This window comes from Diadema antillarum, unplaced genomic scaffold, assembly GCF_040938485.1.
Source record: "Diadema antillarum isolate AM-2024a unplaced genomic scaffold, OU_Dant_1.0 scf00000058, whole genome shotgun sequence".
Lineage (NCBI taxonomy): Eukaryota > Metazoa > Echinodermata > Echinoidea > Diadematoida > Diadematidae > Diadema > Diadema antillarum.
In genome coordinates this window covers 282,221-305,914 of record NW_027270947.1, presented here as the reverse complement: position 1 = coordinate 305,914, position 23,694 = coordinate 282,221, and the positions used below count along the sequence as shown (strand labels likewise).

Genomic DNA, 23,694 nt, shown 5'->3' with positions numbered 1-23,694 from the left:
TCTCTTTAGGAAGAGTAGAGACAGAGGGTACTTATGGCTCCCCTGTTCAAATTTGAAGCCATTGGCTGGTGGTCTTCAGCAGGGGCAGATCCGGGAATTCCGTGAAGGGGGAGGGGGGTGCAAAGCATTTTATATTCTAACTTCAGGGATTAATCAGCTGACATACAAAAAAAAAAAAAAGGCCTTAACAGGAATTTTCTTGTATCACTTCCAAGTTAATCAGGTGACAATCAAAAAAGAAAAAAAGAAGAAAAGCCTAAAGTGCAAATGTTCATTTTTTCTTGTGCCACTTCCAGGTTTCATCACCTGACAGAAAAAAAAGGCTTAAGCACAATTTTCTGGTGCCACTACAATCAGCTGACAAGAGAGGGGCTTTTCTTTAAACATTTATGTTGGTCATCATGCAATTTCATGCGTACTTTTATTTGAATTAAAAAGATACTTATTAAACAGGGGAGGTGCCTGGTGCATCCCCTTTAATTTTTGTTATTTCTTTTATTTAAAAAAAAGCCGGAAACAATTAAAGGGGGCCACGTGCTCGCGGATCTGCCACTGTTCAGTCATAAAGTGATATATACATGACAAAGAGTTCAGCTTACATTATTTCAACAAAGCATTTTCAGGAAAAGGTTTGATGGGATGACGCAAAGCATGACATGGTGTGATGAGAGAGAAGTAGGATTTTGGTACTTGTGCAGGTGGGGAGACTGCCTTGGTAGTGGAGAAGGCTAGCTCACTGTCCATTGCCTGTAGGTCTCCCCATCCCATACACCCAACCTACACCAGAATCCCTTCACAATCAGGGCAATCACCAACAATCAGATATATTGAAAAATGACAACAAAGTATTTTTGTTGTGGGGGGGGGGGACAAAAAGTTTTTCTCGAGAGAAAAATAAAAATTGATGCATTTTTGTGTACGAACTAAATGGAGAGCTGCTCAATGCCTATATCATTATACAGGGTTACTAACTTGTGTTTCTCGCTATTAGACTTGTACAGTTTATAACTTCTTTTTTTTATGTGTGTCTGATTTGATTGCCAAATTTTCACTCTTCTATACATGTATTTATCTGATTTTTTTTTGTTAAATATACAAAGCAATACAACTGTATCCGGATAGAATTTCCCATTGACCCTTGACAAGGAATTCTCCACTGTGTTTAATTTGATGTCAGTTAAAAAAAAAAAAATGAGTCAAGAAAAAAAGAAGAACAGTTTCCTTACAAGTGAACCACAATCATGGCATTTTGAGGTTTCACATGTCTGCAGGAAACAGTGGTGACAATGGCAGTCACACACACAAATCAGATGAGGTAGTACAATCATTGCCAACCATATCTCTTCTTGTTGGTTTGCTATCAAATTTTCAATATGTAATATCCTGTGAAAAAATTAACTAAAGATTGCAAAATTATGGCCCTTGCATCAAGTACTTCTGCAATTTGTGATGATTTACAATATTTGTACCTGAAATACTGGAAATAATTGTTTGTGTGATAGATGGTATAGATCTTTATTATATATATATATATATATATATATATATATATATATATATATATCAATTAAAGATGTGTTTGGCAATGAAAGCATCTGTCGACTTTGCATGCATGTGATAAAAAAAGAAATGCAAGGAACTGTAAAATTCCATTTAATTCTTTTTAAAGATATTTCTTTGTGTGTTTTTTTTATATCAATTAACCCACCACTATTCTGTTTCCATTCTTTTTGTCAAAATTGATTTGAACGCCGAGTGGAGTGAGCCTTTAAATTTTGTCCCGCACTGCAGCTGGCTGCCATGTGAACGTGCCGTACAGAGACATTGCTGGGTTTATTTACATACCAGCTTATGTTGGAGAGCCTTGTTGACAGTATTATGATAGGCGTCATATGATTGTTTCAATGTCTGTAGGACGGTACAGATTACAACCTTTAGAACAAATGAATCCGTTGTTCCTTGTGTATACCTGCCACTCATTTTTTCTTTCCTCCCTTTTTTTTTTCTTGCAAACCAAAATTGTAAAAATATGAAATACCCAGTGATTTGTGTGTTTTTTCTGCATGTGTGTGTGAAGTACTAGTAGCCTATCTGGAGAAATTTATGAGATTGTTTTATTTTCATGTACAGTTGAACCTCTCGTATCCGGACAAGTCGGGACCGGGGCTCATCCGGATAAGGGATTTGGCCGGATACGGGAGACTCAATGCTATATACTATACATACACAAGTACTGATGTAGCCCATTGTAGTACCACATGTAGTAATGTGTATACTGCAACCTTTTCATTGTTACATTTGGGGATGTTTGGGATGTTAAAATGTCTGAAGGTAAGCAATTTGGAAGGAAATTTGATGTAATGTATGTTAATCATGTTGGAAGTAATATGTAATTCATGTGTGTTTGTGTAGGAGTTCTCAAGGAGTTGGGAATCCCCCTTTCCTCCCGTAATTATTAAAAAAAAAAAAATTCACGGCGAGATTGCGTCCGTATAATAGAGAGATCCGGATAAAGGGAGGCCGGATAAGAGAGGTTCAACTGTAGTGCAAATTTTGGGAATTTCGATTAAGATCTACTTTCTCATGCAGACAGGCATAGTGGGGAAAAATTATGATAATATAGCATTGATTATCATTAAAGATGTAAAGAGTATGTCTGATTTGCATTTACTGTTCACATGCAGATATAGTACAAACTAGGAATGTATCAGGTGGCGTATTCACACCATCGTTTTAATCTCTCAATCTGGCACACATCATCAATCACCAACTTCAAAAATCTTTTGAAAACTCACCTGTTCCAGGAAAGTTTTCCATCTATAGCCATGTTTGTTGCAACACATTTCTGCAGGCTTCCCACATACCTTTTATTAGTTTTGATTTGATTTATGGAACTATCAGGCCCATCTACACATTTAAATCTGTATAACTGTATTGTAAGATTCTTGGTTAAAGTTTAATTTATGTAATTCATTCATTAATCTGTTTGTCTCTCTTATGCTACGATTGTGCGCAGTGGAGTGTATTTCTATAGAAACTGTGCAATGTTAATTTACAATTATTATTCTTATTATCATTTGCCCCTGTGTCTCATTTGAGTATGAGTAATCCCAATTAAAGGTCTAGTTTACATTTGGGAGCAGTGATTTAAAAAACTTCAAGATATCACATTTGATGCATATGTGTAGATCTGCTGTATCACAAAACATCCTACCATATAAAAGTTTTGCAATATAGCCTAAAATATAACGAGATATCAGTATTTTTCTTGATAAACCATAACTGTAGACGGTGTAGTCTGGAAACATTTTTATTATAACTATTGTTCACATTTTGTTTATTCATCAATACTTAACATCGATAATACGGGTTCAAATTTTTACAGTGGTTGTTTCTATCCTGAACTCACATTTTATAACTATTTTAAAGCACTAATGCTGGGTTTTTGTTTCATCTGCAAATGGTAATTTATGCCTTTAAGTATCGCCTACTTTAGAAAATTACAGACATCGTCCACTGAACGTATATTGTCATGCTCCCTGTTCATGCTGTAACCATTCAACAGAGGGGATACGTGACAACACAGTGTTGGTGTGCTGAGAATAATTCATCTTTGATTCAGATTGAGAACACACGTCACGCATGAGGCTACTGTAAGTGTTGCCAGATGTAAAGATGCACATCAGGAGAGGAACTGAATACAAGCAACTCCGGTTTTTAACGAAGTCCTTGTGACCGGCAGTTTATCTTGTGATATCATTTTTTCCTATTTTTTTTTTCTCTTTTTTTTTTTATAGCTGAACAGTAAATTTCAAAGAGATATATAGATTATAATTTTGGAACCTGAATTTGCACCAGATTTCGACCAAATTTGGATGTAAAGTCAATAAGTTATAGAGTGCAAAAGTTGACCTGTTTTTAAACAGCAGTGATCACACACGAACAGAGGTCACAACCACGTTATAAAACATGCAATTTTGATATGGTAATAATGTACTTGAAGGTCTGTTGATTAGTCTATACACTAATTTTCACTTCTTCTTTTTTTAGAAAAATAAACTGAAAAAAGAATTAATGAATTGCATCCTCTACATTGTAATAGTCTAATAGTAACCAAGCAGTGATTACTTGTTTGAGAAAGGAGTTGTAGTCCATAAATGATAAACTTAAAACATAATTTGTATAACTGCGCATTTGCATTAACCAGTGAGCCAGCTGCGAGGTTATGACACTGTTGCCTCTTCCATCCTGCACATATGCTAGCAATGCATATATTGCTCTGACATGAAAACATGTGAAACTTGAAAATTCTCTATCATTCTCATTGTTGTCTGAATTCAATGAATCTGGTATCATTTTGGATGATAGATGCTACTTCATCTATCAAAGTTAGGTTGAACATTGAGTGGAATAGAACTTTGAATGAAATGCTGGATGGTATGATGTCATAGCATACATGTACTTTCCCAATCAAACATGTCTTTATCAGACAAATAGTGTTTTATACCTCATTTGATCAATCCCTAAGTGTGATTGGTTGAGATTTGGGGCATAAATTCAACTATTACTTGTACTGTCAGTTGTTTATGACTGGTACTAAACTGCCCCATAGTACCAAACCACCCTCCTTTGATTCATAGTATAGGTTTCCCCATCCATTTTCGCACTTTTGTCATTCAATTTCAAAAATTTATTATTCAATTTTGTCCCGAGAAGCACGTGGAACGCAAATCCTAACTTCAATTTCGTCAGTTGTTATAAATTGTAATTCGTTTTTCGTCAAACATTTTCGAAGACATAGCATTCAGAATCGTCAATTGTCATTCAAATTCATCCCTCCCGCTGACGGATTGCAGAATGTGAAGATCAAATTCGTTTTTGTTCACACAATTTCATGAATTTTTCATTCAAATTAGCCAGATGTTGTCGTATGCAAGACGGTACGTCTGTTTGTATCAGTGTGTACTCGGATTGGTTGTGTGTGTGTCTGTATCTGTGGTTCTGTGTGTGTGTGTGTGGGGGGGGGGGACACATGTGTGTATGTTAACTCCTGAATGTAAAATGTGAACGGTTACAGAAAAAAATGCATGAATGACTGGGAAATCACACCGAATAGAGATATGAGACGAATATGAATGAAAATTTAACGAAAATGATTGACAAAAGACGAAATCAATCCTGCTGTTTTGAGTGCTACAAGACGGACGGACGAATTTGAACTGTAAATGACAAAAATGTATGCCAAATTACTAAAATGACTAAATTGAAAATAAACGATGAAAGACGAATTTGAAAATAAGATTGGCCTATTCCCGATATCCGGCGACGAAATTGAAGTAAAAATTTGTGAAATTGAATGAAAAAAGTTTGAAAATGAATGGGAAAACCTATAGTACATAGTGTACATGTACTATAAATGCTTAGCTCCCATAGCATGAGAGGTGACCCTTTTGTTTGATCTAGTGACAATGCAAATGTCTGTTGCAGCTGAGACAACACTTTGCTTACGATATAATAGTTTTTGAATTGGCTGGCGCAATCACTATTGACCATGTAAAATGTCATTTAATTCTATGCAGTATACAAAACAGATATGGGCTGCTTTTATTTGTTCTTTTACTGCCTGTCAGGACTTAAACTCAATATTATGACCCTTGGAGCAAGCTCCTCAGGTCATTACCGTAACATTGGATTGAGACCCCCAGGGCAATGATATAAATAATAGACTGAAAAAGCAGTCCATATCTGTACATCATGCACTTGCAATTTGTGATTTATATATTCTACACCTCGGTGTCCAAGCATATGTAAAGGCAGTATCGAAACCTGTCATTACCTGAATGACCCATCCATCATGGCAGATTTTGCAGTGTTTAATGGAAGCAATGGTGTTTATGCTTGGCCTACCATTCTATAGAACCCCCTTTTCTCATTTAGCATGCTACTTTTGAGCATAATTCATTGCCAGCATTCATTCTTTAGACTTGCCCGCAACTGCGTCGTCTGCGGACCTTTGTCGCGCATCAGTGAATCAGACATTTTGACGTCAGTAATATCGCAGTTTACGTATTTACAGTTGAAGTCAGCATAGTGTGATGTGTTTGTGGTACAATCCTTGTTATGATGTATGAGTTACTGGAATGTGATATGGCAGGCGTAATAGTAGAATGTGGTCGCGGATCACCATTGGATAGGCCGGCTCCAAACACTGTCTATGTCATGCCCCTCTACGACTGATGAATAGAACTGCTGGCAGAGTTATTGCACATTTCACTTCTCTCGTGTCAGCTGAAGGGTCCTAATGTCGGGGCTTCCTAGTAGAAGGCTGTTAACAACCAGTGTCCTCTTGATTACAGAGTTGTGTTTTCAGTATCATAAACCGGGAAATTCACTCTCAGATGCATGAACATGTACGCACTTGAATGACATTTCCTTGAAAGTTATGTAGATAGCGTGCAGGAGCTGCAATCACCAATAATCTGTACCAAGTGTACCAAGGGCAACTGTTCATTACCTCTACCAAGGGAGGAGGTTATGTCTTTATTACCGTTTGTTTGTTTGTTTGTTTGTCTGTGTGCAAAATAACTCAGAAAGTTGAGAACGGATTTGGATGAAACTTGCAGGAAAGATTGAGAATGACACAAGGAACAGATTAATACATTTTGGTAGTGATCAAAATTTTTTTTTATAGATTTTATGAAGGATTTTCAATATTTTGGCAGGTAGGGTCAATGAACTTCAGAGTTCAGGCTGCGCATTTTTGTGGTTTTCATACGCGCATTAAAGTGCGTGCTCTAATTTCTGCTAGGGCAAGGCGCGCTGCGCAGCTTGAAGTTGTTGAAGGAACATAAGGCTGCTTTATTGGGGAATATGGCGATTTTCAGCATGCATATGGATGGGTGGAAATCATTGATCTCTATGGAAGAACAAGATCATTGGTGGAAATGAGCTGCTAGGTAGAGTTTTGCACTCTCAGAGTGCTTCTCTAGTTTATCCTTTGATTTTTTTTTCTTTTTGTCTGCTCCCTTTTATCCTCCAAACTCTCACTTATGCAAATAGTGTCAATGAAAATACGTAACTTTACTTTGGATCATATCAAGATGCATATGTTGTTATTCTTTTTAGTTTATATTTGATACCCCGGTACATGTTCTTTGTATTTTAGGACAGGCTTCGCTCAAATGAAACACTGATTGTTATACCAAACAATCTGCACCATTAGATTTTCAGGTTGCTTACATGTACATTTTCATCATATCATATCATTTTGTACTCTATTTCTGAGAGTTACACCAAGTGCCCTCTGTAAATATTTCAGTTTTGTTATCATTCTATACTTTCCATTTCAATGCCGTGAGAGAGAGATTGTGAGTTTGTACAGAATTAGAAATACACTTCATCCCTTCACTAGTCTCTTCAGTACTCAGTGGCTTCATCCATCACGCCTACATCCACTTGCATTTAACGGCTAAGGATGCAGGTATAGCATTATTGTTGTGCGATGATGCAGGTTGCGCTAAGTGAAATGGGGCCATTGGCAGTGATGTAATGAGTTTGATCATTGAGTTAATTACCTGTGCACATGGAAGAGGAAAATGACGTCAAGAAAACACACCAACGGTCTGAAACAGTGTTACAAAAGGAAGGGGGAAAAGGGGTAGGAAAAATTGTCATCTTGTATCAAGTAATTCAATCTATTCTTTTCCAAGCGCATAAATCAACCAATATTAACTTTTATAATTGTCTCCTACCTCAAGAAAAAGGGCTATTTATAACACTCACAATCCACCCCCCCCCCCAAAGGAAAGAGAAGAGCAAGAAGAAAATTAAATATGTGTATTTGGGCAATATAGTGAAAAAAAAAATGGTTACATTATATGATATTCCCACTGCTCTCAAGCTATGCATACGCCATAGAAGTGCAAGTGTTCTTCTTATGTTATGTGAGTTCTGCACAGTGCAAATAAATGCGGAATTGCTGCAGATGTCCATTGTTATTTTTCTAGAGAACACTGGTGTGATCTGACTGACGTCAGGTTTTGTAGCTTTCGTTGTTTAAGCAAATAGAGCCTTTGATGGACACTTTCCGTTAAAGACTCTTGAGTAGATTCCGTAAAATTCTGCATTTGCTAAGCGCGGTTATAATTTCATGGTACGGAGCAGTTTTCATATCTAAGAGTGATAAAGGTCAGAAAATGATATACCCAGCTTTCCCATGCACAACATGAGAGAATGTTTTCAACTAAATCTTTGTCTGATTAACATTTCAGTCACAGACAAATCTTCTTATGCATTGACAGCAATGTCAACCATACTGCTCATGATCATATTATATTAGCTGTTCTCAATTTTAGAATTGGATTGAATGTTTAATAAAGATACATATAGTGAAATAACATATGACCCCCCCAAAAAGAAAAAATGCATCGATTTTTTTGGCATGTCCCTGACTGATGATATCTTAGTGTTTGATTATATATTGACTATTGTCTATCATAGAATTGGATTAAAATGTTAAAGATGTATCTAATGAAAGAATATTTGACCAAAAAAAAAAAAAATGCATAGATATTTGTGGTATGTCCCAAACTGATAATATTTGAGCATTTGGTTATACATTGACTTGTCGATTAGAAAATTTAATTGTATGTTAGGATGTATTTAGTAAAAGCATATTTGTTTAAAAAAAACACCAAACAAATTTGCATTTGTTGTTTGTGGCATGTGTCTAACTGGTGATATTTGAGTACTAGATCACAAATTGTGCAGAACGATTGTAATATGGGACGTTCCATAGAACAGAGTTCCTTTCACCCAGTTGTGTCGTTGAAAGCTGCATGAAACATACGCCGTGTGGCAGTGTATGAGCGCATCCATGTCGTATGAGAGGCATTCACGTCAGTGTGAGAATGACAAGGCATCTTGCAGCAGGCTTGAAATGTGCATGCACAGGACCAGTTGCTCATGTTTTTCAGGGCGGTGTGGATGTACGGCGATGCTCCGGAGAGAGAGGGGATATGAAAATGGTGGATACCCTGCGATATAACTCGCTCGAGGAAATGCCACAGCCTAGAATACTGTGACCTCCACTTCGGTATATGTCTCGCACGCTTACATGTCAATACGGCGCTGCCCATTTCTGATGCCTGACATTTGATATATAGCGTGCACGAGAGCTCTTTCATTTCATCTCCCTTCCTCTCCTTTCTTCTCACCTCCTATCTCTCCTTCTCTCTCTCTCTTTTTCTGTCATCCCACTTCCTCTCCCTTTCTTTCGTTCTCTCCATCTCTACTTAACCCCTTTCTCTTTCTTTCTCTCTTTCTGCCTCCTCTTTCTTTGCCTCTCAAGTGTACATATTTTAGTTTCATTATCTCTTTTTTAAAGACTTAGACTCTACTGGGGCATCCTTTCAGTATGGCTTGGGTAAGGCCAAATAAGGATAGAAAAAAAATGTGTCAAATAAAGATATTAATGAATTGATGCAGAGGAATATAGAATGATGCCAAGATTGGATGGAGGGATGAAAAGATAAATTAGAGTGGAAAGATGAATGTGAATTCTAATAAAAGCATGCCTCAGAGAACAATTGTTTTTACTTTATGTGCCTTTTCCCCCCACATACAGATACATGGTATATCATGCAGACTTGTCACTTTATTACAAATGATGAGTACTTTCCATGTCTGACTACTAAAAACTCAAGCAGTCGATATCAAAACTGTGGTGATAGAAATATCTGTGTCTCAAACATCTTTAGCACATACACACATAAAAAAACAACAACAACCAGTTTGTACATTACCAAGGAGAAAATACAACGACGGAAATAATATTTCATATTATGAAAGTGACTATGAATTGGGCAAATCATACCATTGCAAATTGTGTTGTTTGTGTTTTGGAGTGTTCACCACCTCTCCCTACGTCACAATTGAATTGTGGTAAATTCATGACTTTTAAAGAGCAGTAGATGTTTCAAAGCCGGGAGGAAGTATAACATTACAGGTGCACAGTTCCCATCTTTACTGGTTGAAATGTATTTGATTCATGATAAAAGATGCACCTTGCCAAAGGCCATCTTGACATAGCGGAGCACTATTCTTGATGCTCTTTCATTCTCCTATATGATGAACTGAAGAGCATTTTTTTTCCCCCGCCTCTACCAGTGAAAGCTGTCTGGTGCTGTATGTCTAAGTATGTGGTGAGTAGGAAAGACTGGCGTAGGGTTATGTCAATAAGAGCAACCACTCCTTGTCGCAGAATGAACGCGTCCTTTAAATATCTCATTCAATATCCTCGCCGGCTTTGTCAGCGATTGCACGTCTTCGCAAGCCAAGTGACGTCTTGTTTGAGACGTGAATGTTATTGCGCAGCAGTGTAATCGTGGCAATTATTTCAGCAAACATGTTTGCAGCTGGGTGGGATGACGACGCCCTTAATCAGCCCACCTGCTATTCCCTGGTCTGATATGTCAGCTCTTTGCAATACTGAACAACGAAAAACAATAGAAAAAAAATGCTGCCTCGCACAATTAACACTTCCTTGTGATATATTCAAAAGATGTTGCGACTTTAACGTTTAATACAGCCATATCTTCTTGTCAAGTTAGAGGCCATCTCATCTTTCTTGGAGAGAACGTCTTTCTAATTCTTCCATGGAATGGCTCTGTCCTCCCCTCATTAATGAGTTAAGTGGATCTCATCTTTTTCCAGGAAAGAATTTACCCCAGCTGGTGACGAGATGCTGAGCGATTTTTGATAATCACCGATTCTCAGAAATGAATCGACATTTTATTTTATAGTGGACCCTTTATAGCAGAGCTATTTATCAGAGATGTTCGTAATCCCTTCTTCCCATCTCTACTCCCAGGAATTATGTCTAATAATAGCCAGATGCATATGAAAACAAATCATATTTTTCATTTTCAATTGTTAATGTCTTGTTTGTCTATTTCTTCCTCTTTCATTTCTTTTTTAAAAGAAGAAGAGGACTACTGTTACATGTATTGAATTCTCTTTAGTCACACACACTAATATGTATCAATATTTTGTGATGAATAGCAACTACCTTAAGTACTGCTAGTCAAATTCCTCACATTGACTCACCATTGATGTAACAATGTGATTACCCTTGATGCAATGGTTGATGGTGCAGGCAGTAGTCCACTCATTGCTTGTGACCACAAATCATCTTCATTAGAAAGAGAACAGGCTGGCATGACACCAATCCTGTAGAACTGAAGACTGAGGTATCATCACATTGATGGCCTTTCATGTGGAAATTTCAGTCCAGTCATCGCATGTGAAGACAAGCATTTTTTTTTTTTTCATTCATTTATAACCAAGCATTGTCATGATTTTTTTTTTCTGCTCTTATTCTGGAGATAGGATCATTATAAGATCATTTCTTAACCTCTCTAACCCTGGTGCTGTGTCTTTTGTATTATTATTTGTATTTTTTTTTTCTTTCTTTGAATAGAATATAGTTAAAAAGACGAATCTCTATCACATGAGCCCTTTGTTGATCTTGCAGAGTGGTTTGTTTCAGTTACTGTAAATGCAGAAATGTTCACAGTACATTAATTTTTACATACTTTGCACTGCTTTTGGCTCGCGCGAATTTTAAAATTCACAAAAATATCTTCACAATTTTCTCTGCTTATTTTGAATAGGTTGACTATTGTGCAGCTTGAATTCAAGAACCCTGCTGTATGTTTCTGAGCCGCTTGGTGCGAAATAATGATGATAATAAGAATCGCCTGAAAATATGAACATTTACAGTATATTACTGATTTTGTAATTCCCAACACATCATCAAAGATAAAAGTTTCTGTTCTTCAAATTGATACACTTTTGCAAATTTCTTCGTCCTTTTTTTGTGCAATTTGAATGAATTTAAGCAGTTTCATATAATCGTTCTCAAATGTGAGATATATGCAGTTAAATTCAGAGGTGCTGATTTGATGGTGACAAGAATGTAATTTTTGTAGCATAATCCCCCGAGGGCTTGATTAGTTGAGAGTATTCAATCTGTATTAGAAATGTTGATTAACTTGATTGGTGATTAAATCCAAATGGATGCAGTATATAACAAATGGGTCAAGTTATCAAAATTTTAACACATCTGTGACACTCCACATGCTGTTAAACAGAGAACCTCATCATTGAAATGGGTTGTGATACTGAATTAATTACTGTGTTTAGATAGTAAAAATGAATATGGTTAAGAATGCTATTTATTAATGAATTGCAGCAACCATAAATCATACAAAGCAAAAAAGTGTTCACTGTGCCATTGGGTATTATATGACAGCTGCTGTCATGGTAACCCTAATCATATGGTTAAGAATGCTATTTATTAATGAATTGCAGCAACCATAAATCATACAAGCAAAAAAGTGTTCACAGTGCCATTGGGTATTATATGACAGCTGCTGTCATGGTAACCCTAATCATGAAGATTATTAAGTTTAGAGTGCTTAATCAAATAGATCCCTGAGTGATTCTTTAAAAAAACGATTGTGGAGAATAGTAATTAATGGAGAAATGTGCTCATGCATGTTGCATTCATGTTGGGATCAGACTAAATACTTTTTTGTGTTCAATTGGCGAATAGCACTGACTCATGAAATTTGTGCAAATAAATCCCCACGAAATGTTTGACGTATACAGTGGTTGTTTTTTTTTTTCCAAAATCCCATTGCCTCTGCCATGCATGCTAGAGAATCAATTTGATGCCACTGTGTTGTTGTTGTTTATGTTGTACTATATCTCAAGAATACTGAATGCTCACATTTTGAGCTAAACCTTGTCATCTTGTTACACCAATGCTTCTGCATCACTGTGTTTTCAATGATCGCATTAAAAGGCAAAGTGTTGTGAAATCCGAATTGGTATACAATCGGATTGTACCTTGGTCATAAATTGAGTCTGATACTTAAAAGGCATATTTATCAGTTGGTGTTGCGATGTCACTTACATTTCCAGTTTTCTTTTTTTTGACTCTCATCCCCAGATGCCGAGTGCGAGAGATCCATTGTGAGGACAACGCTGGCTCCACCACTGACGAATCCGTCTTACAAGTCCAAGAGGTCATGATGTCATTTGTCAAGATCCTGCAACTAACGTAAGGGGATGATACGAGTTGAGGAGGGATGTCACGAAGTGATTTGGGTTCAGTATGCATTTTATGTAGAGCTGCTATTAAGTACGGTGCTTTTTATAAAAGTACATCTTTTCTTCTCCCAAAGTGAGAGAAACTGTATTTTTGAAAGGATGTTGTTCTGATATTCCGTACAGCATGTTTAGTATGCCCAGTTTTAGTTGGGTTTTTTTTGTTTACCCAAACATGATTTATGCCTATAATATATCATATGTTTCATTAAAGCATTAGTATTTATTCATTTATTTATTTGTTTGCTTTTTTTTTGTGATTTGCAGATGTTGGCATACTTTGAATGACATTTCTATATCTTTGTTCAGTTTATTGTCCCATTGTAACATTTGCCAGTGATGAATTTGACAGAGGGAGAGGGAGAGGCTCAGTAGGCCTACAGTTCAGATAAGTTGAAAGATGTATACCAACATGCCATTTTTTTTTTTTCATGCATTATATTCATTATGATTCTGTTACATGTTTCATATGAATTTGATAAATAATTGGAAATGAGAATGTTACAGTGCAAAATGGCAAATGGCAAATCTGACATGGCGTCTCTCCAATAGTACTCAGCCGATTGTCATCATGCCATAATGTTTACTATGTAAATCAGTTATAAAAGATGTCTGTAGTTTAGGAACTGATAGAAATGGCAAGCGTTCAAAGAAATAAACAATAGTGTATTAAAAGAATTACTTCCCTATCTCTGCTTAATTTGCTGCTAGCTGCAATGTACCATGTGGCCTGTCAGTTGCTTTGAAGACAAACTCCAGTAGAGGTTTTGTTAGAATATGTGGACCTAGAGGGCTTTATAAATGCCAATAGGGCCACTTCAGCCAGCGTCATCCATATAATATTACAGATATTATCAGATTAAGAGTTCATCAAAGTTCACTTCCAGCTTCCTGTCAGTGAATACGTGGAAATACGTAAACATTGCCCCGACATCCTGTTTGTCGAAGAAGGCGTTTCTGCATCCTTTATTTAATAGTGTTTAATTCCCCTGAGAACATTGTGCCATGGTTAGAGAAAAATCAATATGTTGGGTCACAAGTGACTGACTAACAAATGTATAATAATGATGTACAAAAAAAAAGTTTTCAATGATCTATGAGTGAGATTTCCACATTAAATGGACCACAAAAGCACCCCCCCCCCCCCCGAACCACACAGACTAAGTGGCCCGAATTTAGGAAGGTTGTTTAAATTTAGACCATGGTTTATATTCAAACCATGGACTATCATAAGCATGAAATAGGCCTACCTTTGACACATGTGCATTACTGGACATCTGTTGGCATATGCAATCTGTCAATCATTTTTACGCCGAAGAAATTTGCATAAACCATGGCATGAATTTAAACCACCTTTGCAAATTTTGGCCAGTGTCTTTTATGACATAATATTGCACAGTCTGAAAGTCTAATCTCAGTCAGCTAGTGCAATGAAGGTTTTGATGATCAGGGCCGAGAGATGCTTCACCTTGCAAGAGCAAGATCTGAAAGCTCTCACCGCTTTCAGTATCTGACACAGATGAAGCGAGAGGGTTCTTGCCCCGAGGTATTGTTTCCGGGAGCGTGATACTGATATATTTTTCCGATTTGGCCATGAAGATTTGTATCCTGTTTCCATTCTCAGGGCTGATTACGATGACTGGCTACCTGCACTCTCCGGAATGCTCCTCCCGATTCCATTCCCCAAAGTGTGAGTACACCACCTCCCAGTCTTTGTCCAAAGTCGCATTTCATTTTTATATCCCACGCCAATCGCGACCACGTGAAACTTGCAGGCACGATGCGACTGCAGGAAGTTGCGAGAATGGACGCTGAGTGACGTAAGGGAAGGTTATCTTGTGGTGGGACAGAAGTTGCTATGAGGTCTTCACCTCTCAGAGGTTACTACAGAACCTTATGTACTTCTGTTCTTTCAAATGGACCTCTCTTCCTGTTGAAGTGAAACATGAAAATAATACGCAAGGTTGACTCCATGATCCACCCCCCGTAATAAGATATTCTTGAATTAGGCTGTCGTAATTTCACATAGTCCCTGCAGTACATGCGATCAATCTTGGAATGGTGTAATTCGACACAATTAGCTCATCACATTCGTTGAAATGAAGAAGTAAGATTGTAGAGTCGTATAAGCTGTTGCAATCTAGATTGAGGGATGGCAGTGATGCATGCTCATTCAGCACTTGGAATCATATTTACACACAGAATGATTCTAAATACTGAGTAATAATATCTTTTTTTTTTAAAGGGCATTTTTCTTCAGTGTGATTCCATCATCATCATCAACTCTAATTCATAACACCCACCAGAGGTATGAATTATTCTATGCACTCTAGGGGCATCCAGTTATGATTTATTGTTTCAAATATAACATTTATTAGACATGTAGGAGGACTGTTGTTTTGATTGTGAAATCTTTTTAGATAGTTAATTATTAATTATGTTCTTGTTATATGAATGTTTAAATCATATATTCTTGTTTGTTTATACATGCATAGCGACTATCTAATGATATTGCACATTTTTGAGAACTGAGTATTATTTTTACTCTTATCGATATCTTTCTTCTTTTGATTTACAGAGCAATGACCCACAAACCCCTTACATCGTAAGTATCCTCCATGTTTTGTCACTTCTATCACATGTAAAGCAAACAAAGACTTGCATTCCAGTGAATGTGAAAGTAGATCAAAATTTGTTTACGATAAATGCCTACTTGGAAAAATCATGGGGGTGGGGGATTGCCAAAATACAGAAAGAAAGAAAGAAAAAAAAGAAGTTGGGATATCCTGTTTTGAAACTGCACATGTCGAGAGTTGAAAACAATTGGTAGGTTTAGTACAGAATTGTGTAATGGCACAATGGTAAGAGAATGGTGGATTGCAGATGATGGCCTAATCCTACAAAAAGAGGTTTGTGTAGGTGTTGTATGAGTACAGAGACAGCAGCGATTGTAGCTTGTCCTTCGTTGGTTGCAAAGACATTGCTATATTGTAACAGGAGTGACATCATGATAAACTCTTTAAGAAAAGTAATGCAAAAGTTGAAATTTCCTGCTAATTATACATGTATGGAAATATTGTATTCCGAGGCAAGTATGTGGTTTAAAAGAGCTAATACCTGATGCATTTTTAACTGCAGTTGTTCAGAATTTGATTTCTGCCATTGCTGCTGATTTTTGCCTTGTTTTGTTTTCATGATGTAGAAACCAACAATAAAAGTCTGGCTTTGCGTTCCGTCTTTTGAAGATTATACTATCAAAGGTTACAGAATCCCAATATCTTTGAGAAGGAATTGGTGTGTCTGTCATAGTGATAAGATTGAAAATCTTGAAAACAAAAATGTTTTGTCGTGAGTCACAAGGGACTCCTACTGGAGGGAAATACTAGAGATGGTGTGAATAGACAGGTGGCCACTATGGACAGGTTGGTGGCCAATGCACGCAATATGTGCACTGTCCATGCATGATGTGTATGTCTCCCTCATGTATGGATGCATTACATGCTAAAAGGTATTAGGAGATGTCACTAGTTGTCACAACTCAGACACAAAAACTAGTTCATTAGACAGCAGATGATTTTAAATTTTTTCTTATTTAATGCACAATTTGGTTGTAAGATGCAGACACTGTAGGAGAAAAGAATGCGGACCAATTAATATGTCGGCAGACAGGGTAATACAGAGAGTCTGTGGCCACTATATACAGTGAAATAGCATCTCTGGGAGACAAATTAGATACTAGTAGGTAACTGCTGGCCACGTTAGAAAAGTGGCCACCATAATCCAGGTCCTAAAGAGTTTGTGGTGGCCACAAAAAGCAGGTGGCCACTGCACACAGTGGAGGATGAGTCCCGAGTATACAGTACTCAGGCATGTGTTTGTGGGAAATGCATGTTGTAGCAAAATCAATCCGTCCTCAACGGTTGAGACAGATTTGACTTTGTTTGATTTGGGCATGACTTGCATGTGTAAGATTCTGTTTTCCAACCAGGAAGGCTTGTTCTTTCCTGATGCAGAAACTGGGTGGGCAGAAGGAAGGTTAACAGATTAATTATACGAAGACAGCCATGTATCCCTGTCTCATACAGTCTTTGCTAGGAATTATACAGCAGGACGACGTGACAACTGTCATGTCAGAACTCTTGCCTCTCTTCTATTTTCCTTCCCGGAAATTAAATTCTGTGTAAATCTTGTAACATTATATTAGCAGTTCAGGCATGAGAAAACTAATGCCTGAAATTTGTTGTGACATAGAGATGTAATTGCAGTGGAGAATTTGATCTTCATGTCTCGATGATCTCCTTATTTGAGTTTAAAAACCTTGGTCTAAAAAGTTATTCGTATCCCACTGAAGTTTTTACTGTCTGTGTGTCAAGCCCTAAAATTTACATTTAGTGTTTCCTTTGTGACACATAGAGTCAAAAAAGCAAATCAAAAAACAAAACTGAAAAAGAAAGAAGATAATTAGGTCTTTCTATGTAGGAGAATTCTTAAAGACATCCCCAGGCTCATAAGAGGAGAATATCTATATTATGTTGGATGGCTATGAATGGGATACCAGGGAATATTGCACGAGTTAGGACCAGTATTGCACGAATTGAAGATGAGTGCAAGATTGACCCTAACAAGTGCAATATTCCCTGGTATTTCATGAATCAATGCCATCCAGTATAATTATTATAATCTACATATCAAGTCGAGCAAGCACAAACTGCACAAAAATACCGGGCTTGTACTCATTTTTGAAGTTGACTCGCAGTCACATCCCAGCTCCCACAACCCAGGGAAAGCCCCTAAAACTGCGCATGAAGCAAGCAAACTAGCAAGATGTTTGTGCGCTTGTGACTTGTTACAAAATGATGCGCACTAGTAGCAAACGCTCGCGCAACAGACGAGACAGAATACGGTGTGATCTTGAACGGCCAGTAACAACGTTTGCCTATGCGTTTTGTTCAATATGCTCTGATAATGAATGGTAAAAATTGAGCGGACAATAATATTCGTTTTTAATGCACCACTAAAACGTCCTATACAGATGATAATCATTAATAGCGTGATTTTGACAGTGAATGCCCTTCTTGTGGCTGCATGGTACATTCGGATTCTTCTGAGTTTAAGTCTTTCTTTTCCATGGACTATCAAATAGCAAACAATGTCCTTGGTATGTAACAGTTGTAATCCCAAGAGGGATAATTCACCACCGATCTCATTTTCTTCTTCCGGATGATTTTTGTGCCACAGGATGTTCATGTTCCCAGGATTTGAGTGAATCCCACATGTGGGTTGGATGTGAATAATTCACTGTGTTTTTCTTCTCTGTCTGGTGTTTTCTTTATTACGTAGGAGCCTAAAGTACATCATCAGCAAATTTGCAACAGATTACAGGTGTGAGGTATGTACTCCTTCATTTTTACTTCCGACTCCCGTCGTGGTCCATGTGTGTGCATAAAATGTGTCTGCACATGTTTGTGGAGAACATGTTTTCTTTACCAAAATAGAAAGGAGTTATTGTTCCAGCACTGTGAAGAGTCGGCAAACTCTCACTTTTATGTCTCGAACACTTGATGACGTCAAGACATTCGCAGTCTATGGCCTCGGCGTGAGAAAGACGGGCGTCAAATTGCCGAGTGAAACTGTTGTTTATAGAGCGGAAAAACAGAAACAAAAAAAATTCCTGCGGTTTTTTATGATGATCTGGTACTTTGTGCAGCTTTTTTATGATGATCTTGTATTCAGCTTTATACAGTTTCCTCCTCGCATTAGAGAAATGGAATCATAAGAATCTTGATGCTTTGATAAATGGCTGCGATGACATTTTTACAGCAGTCGTCAAGCCGATCCGCTTGAAACTCATCAGTGCTATACATAGTAGGGTTACCACAGTCATGTATATTGATGATTCTATGCATCTGCGGATAATTTGATACCCTTTCAATTTGATAGTTTGATGCACTGCCAGAATTGAACATGCAACCATAGTCAAGGTTGTTTGTCAGATTCGTCCAGTTTCCCTCGATAATCCGTGTGCAGAATTTCCTTTCGTGTCCAGCAGCGTCTACTCTGGCAGGCTGACATGTTTGAAATGCTCAGTGCTGTGTGTATGTGTGTGTGTGTGTGTGTGTGTGTGTGTGTGTGTGTATGTCCATGCAGTTAAAACCCAAATTACCCAGTAGGAAATGACATTCTCCTCATTACAGAATTATCCTTTTAAATACACTACCTCTAAAAAGTCAGATGTAGGACAACAAAGCAGTCCATCACAAATGTATATTCTTAAAACCCTCAAAGAGAAGATGATCTACAGATGTGTTTTTATGCCTCCACCATGAAGTGGTGCTGGAGGCATTATGTTTTAGAGTTGTCCGTTCTTCCGTCTGTCCGTCCGTTCGTCCGTAATGAATTTTGTGGACAGCGTAACTAATATACATTTTAAGGTATCCTAATGAGATTTGGTATGTATATGCATGAGTGGATGAAGTTATGCCTATCAACTTTTGGGTGCACATGCTCAAGGTCAAAGGTCAAAGGTTAAGGTCAAATGCTCAAAATTTCTTTATTTCCCCATATCTGCGTCATGAGGTCAAAGGTCAAGTGAATATGTTAAAATTTCACTTTTTTCTCCATATCTCGGAAATATTTCAAGGTATCTTCATGGAACATACTACATATGCATGTAATGACTGGCAGTTATAATCAAGGGAATTTGGGGTCATGGGGTCAAAGTTCAGGGTAAAAGGTTAAGGTCAACTCTTCAAAATCCTTTTCCGTCATATTTATGCAATGCCAGTGGGATTTTTTTTTTTTTTTTTTTGGTAACTTGGTGTGTACATGTATTACCTAATAGAGATTCTCTGGGGAGTTTTTTTGCCAAAAGGTCAAAGATCAAGTGAAAGAGCTGAATTTCACTTTTTCCTCCATATCTCGGAAGTTGCTTAATATTTACATATTTATGCATGTTCTGCCTGATAATGATTCTCTTGTGAATTTTAGGGGTCATAGGGTCAAAGGTCAAGGTTCAAAGGCCAGATTAAAATGTAACTATTTACTATTTAAAACAAATTATACTTTCTCCCCATACCTTGAAAGTTATTCAATACGTAAACTTATAAAAGGGTCAAAAGTCAAGTAAAAGTCCTCAAATCCCCAAATATACCCTCTCTTAGAAAATATAGCCACCCATCCAATTAAATCTAGTTAAGGAAAGTGAATGTTCAACATGTTTGTGACAAACGTGTCTTTTTAATAGTTTGCCAATTATGGGAAACTGTCATCACACATCGTCAAGATGTACTCTTGACCTATTAGGAGAATCATGCTTTATGGCGGAGGCATACCACTCGCCATAGCGACATTTCTAGTTGTAGGATACCTTTACTATGATTTATGTTATATGATTTGATTTGTTTTGAATATGTGATTCACTGTGTTAGTTTTTATTATATATTTAAATCACTCAGTACCTATAATGCTTTGCAACTATCATGTATGTTCATCTTGTGCTTTTGATAGTTTTGTGAATGCAAGGTATTGTTCGTGGTATTTTTTACCATTTTAGTAGGCCATCTTGAATAAAGAAACTGAAATAGGTTATAGATTATTGTTAAAGAAGAATGCTAACGTGAGCGATGTTGTGATTTGCCCATGAAGGTTCATACTGCAGTGTGTGGTGTACGTGACGGAAAGGCCGGATGGTTGGACCTCTACTGTCCCTCAGGACCAGCGTGTGATGACGAAGGTCGACTCTTTTCCCTCATGGTGAGTAGTCGGTTCGACCAACATACATGGTCACGCACTAGTCAATAAATGTTGTAAATCAGTGTGCGATGACCATGTACTTTTCATAGATGCCATATAGTGAGCTCCTTGAAGAAGCATCAGTAAATAAACTGTGAAAATGCTGCAAGCACACACAAAAGCTGCAGCCAGAGTAGCCTGAAGTGACAATAGCAATCGAACGTTTAGCCTCTTCTAATTTTATGAAAGCCCATAGCCGTAAGCTAGAGAGAGCGAGCTCCATCATTATGTGGTAAACGTTTTTAAATGCTGATGCCGGAGTATAGGCTTGTACATTTGTCCCACGCAGCTGCATGAGGGTTCATTGTCACGTGCACTAGTTTTGTCAATGATCACGCCAGACTACCATCAACTTTCTTTTGTGGTAACACTGCAACAGAATAGATCTCAGCAATTTGTTTGCACCTAGAAAGAGTGAAATGTGGCACTATATGTATTAGTAGATGATTACTGTCGCCTTGACTCAGCCACTTTGGAAATATCCGATTACGGACATCTCATATAGGGATGCATAATTTAATGAGAGTCACGGTCTGTGGTTTATATACATTGGCATGAGATTTGTGTATAATATATCGTGCTAGATTTCATAGGAATAGAAATGTCCAAGTGTCAGCTACATTATTTACAAAACAAATCCCATTTTGATCAAGGGTGCAGTTGCATTTGAAACAGCCACTTTTGCAGTACATTGAAAAAGCAGATGTGGAGCAAGTCAGATGATTTTCGTCTGGTTTGTAAATCAGAAAAGTTTAATTCAAACTTATTCTACCGCTTCACTGCAGTGCCTTTCAGTAGTTTAAAGGTAAAATTTAGTTTCAATATGACTGCAGAAACTGTCAGTTTTGTTGCTCTGAAATGAAGACATACTGTGTAAAAAAAATGAGGGAAATAATGCTGTGATTACTGTATTTCAATTTCAGAGTAATCCTGATTGTGGTTGCTTCATGATGTTTTCTAATCAATTGCATTGTTTATTGCATATCAGACCATAATAGTATCCATTGTGTGGGAAAGAATCAGGTGTAGATTGTTAGTTGCGTGTGTATCAGTACTACTATTGCTAGCGGCACATTTCGATCATCACACACAATAGTGATATTCTACCTACCCACTACTCAACTTGAGGGGTGCTTCAGGATGAAAATTGAATGTACTGACTATTAGTGTTTCACACTCTTGATCTGAAAACACTCCCAGAGCAACTCATTTTCCTGGCAAATCGTGTCAGCCAGACAAGTTTCATGGTTGAGCCTATTCAATATAGTGCAAGTGAATTCCAAATGGTGGACAATCAATTGTGAGCCCTGCTGAGAACCTTGAATTAGCTCAAACACCCGTTGAAATTAGGAAGATGGATATGTCTTCATCAGCTCCTTTGATTTATGATGATGTCTGTGTGGTCTAACTCTTTCTTCTTTCTTTTTGTATGTTCCTCCTTTCTTACTCCTCCGCCCATCCCTCCTCCCATCCCTCTCCCATCAGCTCCAGAAGCTGATATCGTGCTGCTGTCGAAGACGGAGGTTTCTGCTCTCCGTGGCCCCTCGCCTCTACGAGCCGGTCCTCCTCCTGGCGCTCAACGGCAACATCACCTGCACAGAGGTACAATCCCTAAGTGCTGTCCTGGGGGGGTTAGGGCAAGTCAGGCGGGGTCAGGGCAAGTCGGGTGGAGTCAGGTCGGGTTATCCTCCACCGCTGTTGGGGGGGGGGGGGGGGGGGGGAGGGGCAAGTCGGCGGGGTTAGGTCGGGTTATCCTCCACCACTGTAAGGGGGGGGGGGGGGCACCATGTCGGACACGGTCAGGTCGGGTTATCCTCCTCTGCTGTAGGGGGGTGGGGCAAGTCGGACAGGGTCAGGTGGGCCTTATCCTCCACTGCTGTAGGGTCGGTGACTGGTGTGGGAAGATGAAGCAGTGTAGTCTTGTCTCTTGTTTGCCCATGTACAGGATCTTGTGAGATGATGAAATCTCACTTAATTGCCACATATGATTTAGAGAGGGGGAAAAAAAGTCACTAAGTATTAATATTCCCTTACCCATTGTCATTGGGCAAAATATTGGGGGAAAAAAGCTAGAAATAGAGTGATGTTGTGGTTTTAGTTTCAGTTGTCTGTTTGTTTCATACTTCTCCACATCAGGTTACAAAAAAAAAAAAATAGCACAAATTCTTGTATTTTGTCAATAGTAAACAAACAAAAGAATATACTGTAAAAGTGTAAATTTTCTTGGTGTTAAATTTTCGTGCATTTTCGCGCAACCAGAAACAAGCGCGAAAATAAAAGCATGCAAATATTTTTGCTTGCAATATGTTCCTGTGCATGATGTCTTGATTCCACGGAATTAAAAACATGCGAAACTCTCTTACTCGGCCAAGCACGAAAAATAAGTCACTCGAAAATATCCGCTTTTACAGTACAAGGTATACACAGTAATTACGATGATAGCTGGTCGAAATCGAAATTACGGTTCAGGTTGTCTAAGGAGAAGGATGACGTGACCTACTTAGAGTTTCAAGTTTCAAGTTATTTCACTATCTTTAAAAAAAAATAAGCATCGAAAAAAATACAGCGATATAAATGACATATCATATGTCACGTTAGAATCATAACTAAAATTATACAATTCAAAATATTATGACACAAAATAGATGGAAGTAAGGTCAGATGACATCATAACACCTGACACAAGAAAGCACAGCAGATGTGGGGGATTAGCAAAAGCCATTGACATAT

General features: G+C 37.8%; 1 protein-coding gene across 1 annotated transcript in view; it reads left to right on the top strand.

The window, feature by feature from the left end:
• The window catches only part of LOC139715972 (C-Maf-inducing protein-like), an 81,233-nt gene that overhangs the window by 50,577 nt on the left and 6,962 nt on the right, over positions 1-23,694 (top strand). Inside the window, exons 8-13 of the mRNA XM_071627521.1 lie at positions 13,016-13,126; positions 14,798-14,863; positions 15,752-15,778; positions 18,514-18,562; positions 20,818-20,925; positions 22,450-22,566. Coding sequence (XP_071483622.1) covers positions 13,016-13,126; positions 14,798-14,863; positions 15,752-15,778; positions 18,514-18,562; positions 20,818-20,925; positions 22,450-22,566 — 478 coding nt within the window. The remainder of the gene's footprint in view (positions 1-13,015; positions 13,127-14,797; positions 14,864-15,751; positions 15,779-18,513; positions 18,563-20,817; positions 20,926-22,449; positions 22,567-23,694) is intronic.